The 13,166-nt window shown below is 38.3% G+C and overlaps 1 protein-coding gene across 1 annotated transcript; it reads left to right on the top strand.

Moving 5' to 3' along the window:
- Positions 1–1,088: 1,088 nt before the first annotated feature.
- On the top strand, positions 1,089–2,595 carry LOC127792587 (transcription factor GHD7). The gene is made up of 4 exons (XM_052323132.1): positions 1,089–1,578; positions 1,740–1,880; positions 2,029–2,178; positions 2,266–2,595. The coding sequence occupies exons 1-4, from the start codon at positions 1,180–1,182 to the stop codon at positions 2,326–2,328; spliced, it is 753 nt and encodes a 250-aa protein (XP_052179092.1). The 5' UTR covers positions 1,089–1,179; the 3' UTR covers positions 2,329–2,595.
- Positions 2,596–13,166: the final 10,571 nt, after the last annotated feature.

The following is a 13,166-nucleotide window of genomic DNA, read 5'->3' as shown; positions in this document are numbered from 1 at the left end:
GATTCAGGGCTGTTCAGCCTTTTGCTTCTTAGTTTTCAAAAAAACAAACACACTTTCTTAACTTCTGCTAATCCTCCTAAACCCACACTAGACAGTCTTTTGGGTTAATCACAAGCACAAATTGTAAGTTAACTTCAATCATTAGGGCTTCAATTTTCCATCCAACGTTGATGCTTGGCATGCTTCTATCCATTCAAGAGCTTTTTCCTTGGGAGATTCTGATAACGTTGATGCTTGGCACGCTTCTATCCATTAAAGAGCTTTTAATTACTTGGGAGAATCTGATCACAATTTTTATCTAGTTTACCTTTCTCTTTACTTTCTCTCTCTCTCCCACATCAGAATTACTTCATAGAACAAATATTATTCCTTTCAAACTCATCCGTATTACCCTTCCATCTCTCTCTCTCTCTCTCCCCCACATCACAATTACTTCATAGAACAACTTATTATTCCTCTTCAAACTCATCCGTATTATCCTTCCATATATACCAGATGACATGTTGTTTTCATTTCTTTTGATTGAAAAATTCAACTGATCCTCTGTGCCCACTACAACAACAATTAATTTGCTAGTTAATTGGTAAATTGAATTCCATCCACAACCTTGTAACTTGAACCATTTTTACGCACATCTCATATCATTTACTTCTTATACCTTTTTAAACACCTCTCTTTATTTGGTCAAGAGACTCCTTTTGGTGATAGACATGACATCTACAGGAGCTCTTGACAAAGCAGAGGGAGTTGTTCCAAAGCAACATAAAACTCTAGGTATGAACACAGCATAGTAAGTATAAGTTAGAAATAACTTAAACCATAGGCAGTCTTTGAGTGAATATAGCTTTAGTTAAAATATATTGTAAGAGAATTTACGCGGCAACAAAACTTTGTATGCTAAATGCCTCTTTAATCCCTCTGGTTAATCATTATTCTAAATCGCTTTCATACAATGTTATATAAATAAAATGGAAGCTGGATTCTTATCAAGTGTGACAGTCACCTATAAAATTGTTAAAAATTTTGGCAGATAAAGAGTCAAGGAACAAACAACTTGCCAAGGCTGGTGGGGAACACACTATAAATTTGAAGGCTCAAGTGTAAACTGCCAGCCAGCCAGGCAGCCAGCCAGCCAGAACATACTTGGCTCCCAATTACACTTTCTTTCTACTCTCTTCAATGTCTTCCATTCCTCACTTCCACTCTGACCACATCTTCTGTAATGAATTCTGTGAATTCCCAAACCCTTTATCAGGCGGCAGCACTGGCGGTGCTCCTCCAATGTGGGTAGATCAAAGCTTACCCATCTTTGACAATGGAGCTCTTGACGTGGTGCCACAGCAGCCTGACTTCACATCATTTTCCATGACACCATTCCTGGAGCACTTCGGGGTCTCCGACATGGCGGTTCCTGTGCTGCCCGAGCTCAAAGCCGGGTTGCCTGACAATATCTCTGGAAGTCGAAGCTTTGATTCAGCTTCTGGATACTACAGGGATGTGTGCGAGCTGGGGGAGGAATATTGCAATGGTTTTGTTCAAGATTTCCACTCTGTTTATCCTGCTTCCAATGATAACTGGGTACGTAATCCTTTGAATCCCCATTTGTTCTATTGATTTTGTTAGCCTGCACATAATGTTCTAAATCTCATGTTTCTTCTAACAATATATATCTATATATATATATATATAGATATGTAAGTGCTGGTCCTGGGAATTTATGAGAGAAGTTTGAATTGTAGGGTTTTCAAGTTAGCACTCAAGTGCCAGTACTGGAAGAAACCAGTATGAAGGTTGGAAAGTACTCGGTTGAAGAAAGGAAGGACAGAATTCTAAGGTATCTGAGGAAGAGAAATCAAAGGAACTTCAACAAAACTATCAAGGTCTCCCTTCATCACTCATTGCATATAATTCCAATGCTTTTTCTTTTTATTTTTTCCTTCTTTTTCCATTTTCCCTCTTTTTATCCTTTAACATACATTAGCCTAAAGGGGTTTGCATGATCTAATGCTTCATTATTCATTTGTGTAGTATGCATGCCGCAAGACCCTAGCTGACAAGAGGGTTCGAGTTCGGGGAAGATTTGCCAGAAACAACGAACCATGCGAAGGAGAAGCAGCAACCAAGAAGAACAATAATCTTTATGAGGACATAGAATTTTGCAACAATGAAACTGTCAAGGTACATAACCAAATATTATGCGATCTACAACCATCTTGATGCAATATAATGCATCATCTTATGTTTTGCCTTGTCTTTCTTTGGCAGATTGATCACGACAGGGAGGATTGGCTACAAGACGCGATCGCGAGTCTCATGTGTTTGCCTTAGATTTCTGGGTGACAACAGAAATTAATGGAGCCATTGACAAAAGGAGAAACTAATAGACCAGATTCATGGTATTGAAGCATTTACCGAAGCTTTTACGTGATTTCAAAAAATGTAACATCCATAAACCATTGCTTGTTCTATAACTAACTTGGTTACTGTTTACATGTTTCGACCAGTTATGAAGATCAATGCCTAGTGATGATTAATTAGTGAAGCTAAAGTGTATATATTGGCAAATATTTCGAATATTTATGTGACTTCTTGACAAATATCATTGGCACATCTTATTTTTATCCTCATTCCCATTTCTTTCTTTTTTTCTTCTTTTTTCATGATTAAGTTTATCGTGTTTCTTTGTTGAATTATTTGCAATAATTCACAAATCACGTACTTTAAGTCAACATAAAAAATATTATAAGGAAAAGAAGTTTTGTTTGGGAGTATAATAAAATTTTGAATGGCCTCTATTTTAGATTCCCCCAAGTATAAGGATTTCACTTGAAAAAGAAATGGACAAATCAGTTCACAGCCCACAAATCAGAAGAAAAAAAAAAAAAAAAAGCACAAATCAGTCGACAACCAAAAAAAAAAAAAAGAAAATAAAATCACAAAAGAGGAAAAGATGTTAATTAATTCTATGCAAAAACAACTTTTCAATATCAATGTGATGTATGATACTTTCTACAATATTCGGAAGTTGATCTCTCTAGTTGTTGAAGTAAGATTTAAATTTACTATTTTACTTTTAAATTAGTTAGACAAAAAAAAAAAAGAAAAATCACCATTAAGATGATTGCTATTCTTATGCGGCGGTTAATGGTGGGTGATAAAATATAATTAATGTACTATTTTTAATAATTTTGTGGCGTTCTAACATAGATTTAACGAGTTAAGTTAACGCTACCAATGAGATCATAATCTCAACAAGGGATTTTACTCAAAAATAATTGACCATCAAAGTTTAAGATTAAGCTGAATTTATGTATAAAATACACCCATGAACAGCATCAAAGAACTTCACTAACTTCAATTTTCACGTAATATATTATATGCCAGCAAGTAGAGTTCTATTACCTCTTGGCAGTGAAGTTTCAGAAGAAACTGTCCATGTCAAATCCATTGAGCACATCTCTAAGAAGCTGCCACATTGATTTTTTGAACTAATTTTTATAGAAATTAAGCGATGTCTTCTTCCAAATTGTCACAGTTTATGGAAGAAAATAATTAATGCATGGAATTACAAATATATATATATATATATGACATTGGGAGGAAACATTTCAAAGCCAATCTTGGAGATTTGTTGTTCCTAATTTAGCAAGACAGAAACCCAGTTCTGAAGTGAGACTTATAAGGTTGGAGAATACGCATAGATATGCATCTGGTTTTACAACAACAAATTAATCAATGCCTTGCCCTCCACTCCCCTTTTAACGATGATGCGACGTATTGGAGATCGCATTAGATCTTTGAAGGTTCTTCTTCTATATGCTGATTAATAATATTGTCCTTTGTAGCTTGTAGGCGTGGACGATTTGATTTCATAGCCAACTTCAAGAGACAACACGTGGGTGCAAATCTTCTGGCTGCTGGTTGCTAGCCAGCTACGTACCTAGGTTAGAGACTTGGCATCTTCAACAGAAATTTGCTATTTCTCAAATCTAAACGTAATAAAAGATGTAATTACGCCTTACACAACTCTCCTCAGATTTAAATATAAAGTCTTTTAGATATATTCAATAATTTATGTAATGATATATATATATATATATATAGAAAGCAGAGCTCTCCAAGTGTAAGTGACTAATTACATGAAATAGTAGAGCTCTTGAAGCGTAAGTGACCAGCTACATGGAGTAAAGAGCATTGCCCAGAAGCGGGGGGAAGGGGGTTTATAGTTTTTCCATGCAACACTCTCAATTGAGTGGATTATACTATTGTTGTGAAATCATACAAGCACTCATTAAAATTGAATTATATTTTTATATTCTATTTTCATTTGACTTAGGTATATGATCTGATTGACAAGTTTCATCAGAAGTACCCTTATAAAATGGATGGATGGATGGATGAACAAAAATTTTCTATTTTTCAAAAGAAAACACATTTTAAGTAGTAATTTTTTTTTTCTCATGGTATTTTTTACAGAAAAGTGATACATAGTTGACTGGATATTTCACTCAATTAGCCCATTAATTTGGCGGATAATGTCGATATTAAAATACTTTTTCACAAAACTTTGAAGGTACATTATAATATAGCTTTTATATACATTCGTCTATTGATTTATTTGATTGTTAAAATACGTGAGGTCTGTTGGTAGGGTTAGGACATTAATATATATATATATATATAATAGACAATTGAAATGGGTTGTCACAAGCATGCATTCTTCCAATCGTAAGAAAGCACTAACAAGAAATGACTGCAACATCCTTTCGTTTCCACAAAGATGTCTTCCCATCACCTTTTGCGGCTTCCCAATTCTTTCCATCTGTTACATGGAGGACTTGCATTTCCCATCTCTCTTCATGATTGGTAAGTGAGAAAAACCGAAAAGAACTCTCTCTCTCTCTCTCTCGCTCTCTCTCTCTGCGTATGTGTGTGTGTGTGTGTGTGAATTTGAGAAAATGTCTCTGTCAATACAATACATAGACACGCACATAGTGATCATCATCGAGGGATCCAGAAATAGAAAATTAAGGTGACCTTTCAAGGGAGGTTAGGGTTGAGGTTAAGCAGTGGCACTCTTGACTTTGATAACTCAACTGTTGCTTGAATCAAAGTCCCAAATCGGATCTACGATTTGCTGGCAATGACTGGTATATAGTGCGGCCATTAGTGACCCACATGGGCGAGGAAGATGCAGCCATGGACACAACCTCGGTGAGGTTCGGGGCCCCAAAGGATCACTTAGCAACTATGCACTGGTTGACTCCTTCAAATAATGTTAGTTGAAATTAGAGGCAATTATAATCTTATTCTTGCAGGTAGAGAAGGTTGAATGAACAAATGATGGCTTATAGTTAATTCTTGATGAGCGACTTCATGTAGGATGCTTTCGGTGGCAAGGCTATAAGTGTCTTGTCTAGTCAACTGGATTCCAAGACATGACAATGATGTTAATGAGAGGGAAAGAACTCATGCCCCATCTGCTTGCCAAAGGTGGAACATTGGGCTACGTCTAGCTAGCTGCATCTTTTCTCCACTCCATTTTCCTCCTTTGTCCAGGCTTATGTTTGATGGAATTAAGCTTACATAAGAATCAAGGAGTTGCAAATGAATTTGGAAGAGAAGGAGATGGAGAGCTTCACCGGGAAATTGAAGACAAGAATCCACCACATTGGAAGATGAAATTGAGAAAGCCCTTCTGAATTTCAATAAAATCCCTTGTATTCTACATGTAAAGATAAGAAAAGAATTAATGTTTTTGAACCTTGCCTATAAAAGGTTGTGTAATCCGATTGATCAAATTATTCCACCAAGAAATACAATTCCTCTCCTCTGGACATACACACAAATGTTTGAGTGAAGAGTGAGGAAAAAGTGATACTCAAATTCCAACAATATTAAGGTTCAACGTCAGTTTTTTTTTTTGCTTATCATGAAATTAATTTCAAAAGGTAGCAACAAGCATAAGGGAAGAGATGGTTAAACTCATACAAGAAAATGCCAAACAGAGAAATAAGTGAAACGAGTGATCGGCCCATAGCTAAAACTAGAAAGAACGTCAACAAAGGCATGAAACCATAGAGTGCTGGGAGGCAATCAAGAGAAGATTGCTTGCAATGGACTAAGGGGTTACCAAAATATAAGTTGAAGATCCTTATGCATAGCATGTGTGATGCGAGCATAGGTAGATCCCTTTGGTTGCATCTAAAAGTCCACGAACAAGTTGAGCATCATCTCAAGAAAGCTAAACTAGATTCAAACAACAAAATAAAATACGAAAAATAATGATATAGATGCCACACTCCAGAATAAGAGAAGAAGAAGTTGGGAGTGATAAGCCTTGGAAATTGGACGCCACGAGATTGGAACAATCTTGATAAGTCTTGAGTTCTTGGAAAAACCAAGTCAGAAAGTTCTCCTTTCAATAATCACGGAAATTAACCAACCTTTTGAAGTGGTTACAATTCCTTTTAAATAGAAGAACAAATATGAAATAACTACCATTCTAAAATAACTACCCATAATCCCAATAACTACCCACTACCCAAATGCCTAATAACTACCCACTACCCAAATGCTTAATAACTACCAGCCATATACTCACCCCACTACCTTAATGGCTGGTGCCTTCTCTCTCCATAATACAGTTTAACAAATTAAACAACTATTTTGTTGGCCAACTACGCATGGGAATAAACTTTGATGCCACGTGTCATCTTCTAATTGGTTAGCATGATGATTAGATGGACATAGGCTTGACTTCCACTTGCTGTCTTCCAATTGGTAGATACATCAGTAAAGGCTTGTTTGGCTCGAATGTCTTCAATTAGCCCATCAAGTGTCTCTCTCATTTTCTTTGCCTTTGCTCGAGTGATTGGACCTCCTTGTAGGCTTAGAGGATCTTTCACATCTTTTACAGCTCCATTGATCTCATCAGTCCCTCTCTCCTCAAAAGGATTCGTCCACAAATCATCACCTATATCAAAAGGAGTTAAATCAAAAACATTAAAGGTGACACTTATATTATACTCACCAGGTAGGTCTAACTTGTAGGCATTGTCATTGATCCTTGTAATCACTTGAAATGGTCCATCACCCCTAGGATGCAACTTAGAACGCCTTTGAGCTAGGAATCTCTCCTTACGCATATGTACCCAAACCCAATCACCTGGTTCAAAAACTAGTTTCTTTCGACCTTTGTTGGCTTGAGTAACATATTGTTCGGTTCGTCTTTGAATTTGCTCCTGAACTTTCTCGTGCATGTGTTTCACCATTTCCATTTTTCGCTTTCTACCTAAATTGACACACTCAACAAGTGGTAAAGGTAATAAATCCAATGGAGTTAGCGGATTAAAACCATAAACTACCTCAAATGGAGAATGGTTAGTGGCAGAATGGACACTACAATTATATGCAAATTCCACATATGGTAAGCAAAATTGATGCACATTATGCAAAACACTTAGAACATTATGCAGATGCTCATCTAAGGTCTTGCTATAGATTAGGATGTCATCAAAGTAAACAACTACAAACCTGCATATAAAATGACGCAAAATATGGTTCATCAACCTCATTAATGTACTAGGGGCATTAGTTAACCCAAAGGGCATCACTAACCACTCATATAAACCACATTTTGTTTTAAAAGTGATTTTCCATTCATCTCCTTCCCTCATTCTAATTTGGTGATATCCACTTTTTAAATCAATTTTAGAAAAGATACATGAACCATGCAATTCATCTAACATGTCATCTAATCTAGGAATGGGATGGCGATACTTTACAGTGATTTGGTTGATGGCTCGACAATCCATGCACATCCTCCATGTCCTATCTTTTTAGGCACAAGTAAGACTGGAACCGCACATGGACTCATGCTCTCTCTTACATATCCCTTCGCTAAAAGTTCCTCAACTTGCCTTTGGAGTTCCTTCGTTTCCTTGGGATTGCTCCTGTAAGCTGGTCGGTTAGGAATTGATGCTCTTGGGATGAAATCTATTTGATGCTCTATTCCCCTCAAAGGTGGCAAACCACTTGGAATATCATTGGGAAAGACGTCATCAAACTCCTGCAAAAGAGATTTAACAACACTAGGCAAAGAAAGGTCAAATTCATTAGTATTTAAGAAAGCCTCTTTGTACAAGAGTACAAACATAGGCTGCCTAGCACAAAAAGCACTCCTCACATCTCCCTCTTTTGCATAAAAACTTCATTTTTTTCTCTCTATTTTTTCCCTTTCACTCTCTGAATTTCTTTCCTTTTTACTCTCATTGTTCTTTCTTCTCTCTGAATTTCTCTCCTTTTGAATCCCCTCATATTCACTCTCTTCTTCCTTACTCTTTTGCTCTTCCTCTTTTTTATTTCCCTCGTTCTGACTCCCTCTTTTCTTTTCATTCTCTTTTTTAAGCCTCATCTTATCTTCATATATCTGTTGGGGTGTCAAGGGTACAAGGGTAACAGACTTCCCATTCATTACAAAAGAGTATTTGTTAGTTTATCCATCATGCTTGACCCGCCTATCAAATTGCCATGGCCTCCCCAAAAGGATATGACCAGCTTGCATTGGCACAACATCACAAAGAACCTTGTCACAATACCTACCAATGGAAAATGAAACTAGCACTTGTTTATTTACCTTAATCTCACCACAATCATTCAGCCATTGTAGCTTGTATGGCCGGGGATGTGTTTGAGTTGGCAAATTGAGCTTCTCCACCAATTCCATGCTAGCTACATTGTGCAACTTCCTCCATCAATAATCATTCTACACACTCTTTCTTTGATGTGGCACCTTGTGTGAAAAATGTTGTCACATTGCACCTCATTCTCTTCTCTTGCCTGCAAGTTTAAAGCTCTCTGATAGAGCACATATTTTCATATTATTTAGCCCTCATATTTAGTCTTTTTGCACATTAGTTGTGTCATTTTATTCATCTTAATTTTATTTCATTTTTATTTTATAGGAATTGGGCTTCACACTATTTTACTTTATTTTTCCAGGTTTAGGGCTATGGGAGCATGAGATGGGGCATGAGACGTCTTGATGGCAATGAGATATCTTGGAAATTGGAGATAGAGAAGTAAGGGCAATTTTAGCAGATTTGACCTCCTTCACTTCCTTCAGTATTTTGGCCAAGATAAAATTCCAGAATGAAGATGATGTCTTCAGAGATACTGTAGATGACTTCTTTGGCTTTCTGGAATGGTATGGTTTGTCCAAATATGAGTTCGTTTGAGCCTTCAAACAGCGCTTCAAATTCGGGGCTAGGAAGTTGGGTCAAATTAGGAAAGCTGCACAGATGCTGATTCTTTAAAAGGCCATATCTTGGGCGTCCGATATCCAAATCAAGTGATTCAAAATCCCAAATTCATCTAATCTTCCTGATCTACAATTATTATGAAGAGGACGAAGCCCAGAACGCGCGTTAACCTATCCGAAATCGGTTGTGAAGTGGCAGTAACCTAGGGTTTCCTCCTTATCTCTACTTAAGCACCTTAAGAGGCCATTAAAAAAGGGGAGTATTCTTTTGAAGGGCATGAACAGTAGCCAGCTTTCCCTCTCTCCATTGTTCTTGTCAAGATGGAGGGCTAAGGATTCTGTAATCAGTTGCAATACCATCCTTGTTCCCGGTTTGAGTATTTGGTTTTAATGAAAATCTATTTTTTAGTTTTAACTTTATTGTTCTCTTGTTTCTGTTCTCTCTTAAATTTGTGTATGTGTTGATACCGGTTGGATGAATGCATGCATTGTCTTTGTTTGAGAATCCAAGGTATTTGTGCTCGGTTGAGGCTTTAACTAGAAGCAAGAACAACCTGTTTGGATGGTATTTCAATCAGTCTAGAATCTGTGCAATAAGGGGAATCAAAACTGATAGATTGAACTAAGAGGTTTCTGAAATCTTTTTATTGGTTTTCTTTCCAATCTTTGGCGGTTGTTAAAGGATTTTTCTGATTTTCGATTTGAGGATTAGAACTAAACAATTTGTTTATTGAGAAGGCGATGAAAACTGGGATAGAAGGTTGGTTTGCAACTGATTGCATCTCGATTTATTGTGCTCTTGCTTAGTTTGTTTTCTGTTTTTCATCAAAACTTCCCCCCCCCCCATTTAGCCTTGTTTTGACAGATCCGTTTGAGGTTCGTTGGGAGACGACTTTGGGTTGCACCCCTATTGCAAATCCGAATCATTATTTATCTAATCTATCGGTGTTCGACAGCCCCGATCAGATTTTGGCGCCGTTGCCGGGGAACCAATCTCGTTTCTGTCAAAAGAAGACTGATTCAAAAAAAAATATATATATATATTCCTTGATAATCTAATAGCAGAAATTGTGGTTGCTACTTGGTATATAGGTTGGAAACTAGCTGGTTGCGGGCTACCGGTCCAAAGCGAGTTAACCATACTCGGCACTGCTAGATACAACGCCACGTACCAAGTTTATGCCACAAATCAAGAAGTGAACATGCCTTCAGGAATAGCTGCTGACAGAAAACTCTTATTCTCTGTTTTGTAGTGAGACCAGCAAGCTGCATCCAAGTGCAAGAGATAGCAAAATTCAGCAGTTTTGACAGAAAACTCAGCAAACTCTTATTCATGCAGTTTTGACAGCCTCCATGACAGATAGCAAAATTTAAGGATTGAGAACAAGATACCGGTTCTATCCTCTTCCTTTCTCATCCTTACTTGATTTTATTTCATGTCTTTATGCCTCCCTTGATGTTTTCTTGCATTTAGAGTGGTCTTTGAGGCAAAATAGGAGCTGATTTGATAAAAAAAAAAAAAAACAATTTTGACAGTTACTGTTCACTGCTTCCCACTTTCTCGGATTGAGCTGAAACTTGGTGTCCAAAGAAAAGGGGGTGTGCTGAGCAATACTCACAGTGTTACTGTGACAAGAGCCTTTTTTGGCCAAATTCCAACGTTTGGACAACTTTTTGGCCACTTTTGTGATTTTCAGTGGCTGGTTTTGGTCCTTTTAGGGTCCTTAATGTGGATGTGGTGAAGTTTTGTGAAAAAAATGCTTAAAAAAATCATCTTAGGGCTTTTTGATTGATAGATTTTATGTGCCTTACGTTTTTGCATTTTTGGTGTGCATAGGCCAGTTTGTGTGTTGTTTTTTGTGAGTCATTTTGAGTGTGTTTTTGTGCTGATCTTTAGTGCATGACCAGGTCCTCTAAGGACATACCAATTGACCTAGACCTTGAAATAGAAAGGACCCTTAGGAAGCAAAGGAAGGCTAGAGAGTTAGAGCTTCGGATAGCTGATAATCCTCCTGCCTCTTCTGCCACTGCATCTGATATTCCTTCTGTTTCTATACCTACCCCTGACTTAAACACAATGGCGGGTAATGGGAATGAACACAATCGGAATGGAAATAATGGAAATAATGTAAATCATGGTCATTTGGATGGTAGAACCATTAGAGAATTGGCTGCCCCTGATGTGCACTACCAGTCTTTATGCATTCAATATCCCCAATTGGATGCAACCTTTGAATTGAAATCTAGGCTAATCCATTTGCTTCCCAAGTTTCATGGCCTTGCAAGTGAAGATCCGCACAAGCACCTCAAGGAATTCCATGTTGTCTGCTCCACAATGAGGCCACAAGGAGTTGATGAGGAGCAGATAAAACTTAGGGCCTTCCCATTTTCATTGGATGGAGCTGCAAAGGATTGGTTATACTACCTACCACCTGCTGCCATCACAAGTTGGGATGGGCTAAAAAGAATCTTTTTGGAGAAGTTCTTTCCAGCATCCCGAACAGCCGCCATTCGGAAAGAAATTTGTGGCATAAGGCAGAATCATGGGGAGACATTACATGAGTATTGGGAGCGATTCAAGAAACTCTGTTCTAGTTGTCCACACCATCAAATCAGTGACCATCTGCTTGTCCAATACTTCTATGAAGGTCTTATTCCAATGGATAGGTATTTGGTGGATGCAGCTAGTGGAGGAGCCCTCTCTGAAAAGACACCAGCAGCTGCTCAAGAGCTAATCTCCAAGATGGCACAGAATGCCCAACAGTTTGGTACCAGGTCAGCCACTCCCATGAGACAGGCCAATGAGATTGGTGTTGCTACCATCAATGACCAACAGAGGATAGAGAACAAACTGGAGGAATTGGCCTCCATGGTCAGACAGCTAGCCCTTGATAAAGGACAGTCCAAATCTCAGCAGGTATGTGGTATTTGTTCATTATCCTCCCATGGTACTGACCAATGTCCTCAACTGCAGGAGAATACAGAAGCCTGTGCTGGCATTTTTCTAGGAAGACCCTTCCAGCCACAGCAACAAAGATATGATCCATATGCTGCCACCTATAATCCAGGGTGGAGAGATCATCCGAACTTGAGGTATGAAGGTCCTTCCAACCAGCCATTCTGGCCACAGCAGCAGCAACCTCAGCAGCACAGATTCAATGCACAAAGACCAAGTCAATCAATGCAGCAACCGCAACCAGTACCTAAATCCGAATCAAGCTTGGAAGATATCATGAAGCAGCTCGTTGCCAACAATCTCCAGTTTCAGCAAAGGACCGACACTGCCATACAAAATTTGGAGACACAGATTGGACAGCTGGCAACCAACATCAGTGAGCTACGGAGTCAAGGTTCGGGTCAGTTGCCTTCACAGCCAGTTTCAAATCCAAGGGGCAATGTAAGTGCTATCGTTCTCCGCAGTGGTAAGGAGTTAAGCAGCACACCCTCTCCACAACCAGAATTTGGGCAGCAACAAGAAAGCCAAAAAGAAGATCAGCCTCTTCCCATTCAAAAGGACAAGCAGCCCACCACCATTGATCAAGATAGAGGAGAGACTTCTCACAACCATCTACTACCATTTCCTCACCGAGCCACTCAAAATAAAAAAAGGGCAGAAGCTGAGTTGGACAAGGAGATCATGGAAACTTTCAGAAAAGTTGAGGTGAACATACCACTCTTGGAGGCCATCAGACAGATTCCCAAGTATGCCAAGTTTCTCAAAGACTTGTGCACCCACAAAAGGAAACTGAAAGGAAATGAAAAAATCAACTTGGGAAGAAATGTGTCAGCATTGATTCAACCTGCCATGCCTTAGAAATGCAAAGATCCAGGGACTTTCACCATTCCTTGCACTATTGGAAATTTGCAATTTCATAATGCTATGTTGGATTTAGGAGCCTCTATT

Source organism: Diospyros lotus, chromosome 15 (genome assembly GCF_014633365.1).
Source record: "Diospyros lotus cultivar Yz01 chromosome 15, ASM1463336v1, whole genome shotgun sequence".
Taxonomy (NCBI): Eukaryota; Viridiplantae; Streptophyta; class Magnoliopsida; order Ericales; family Ebenaceae; genus Diospyros; species Diospyros lotus.
This window is presented reverse-complemented; position numbering and strand designations above follow the sequence as displayed.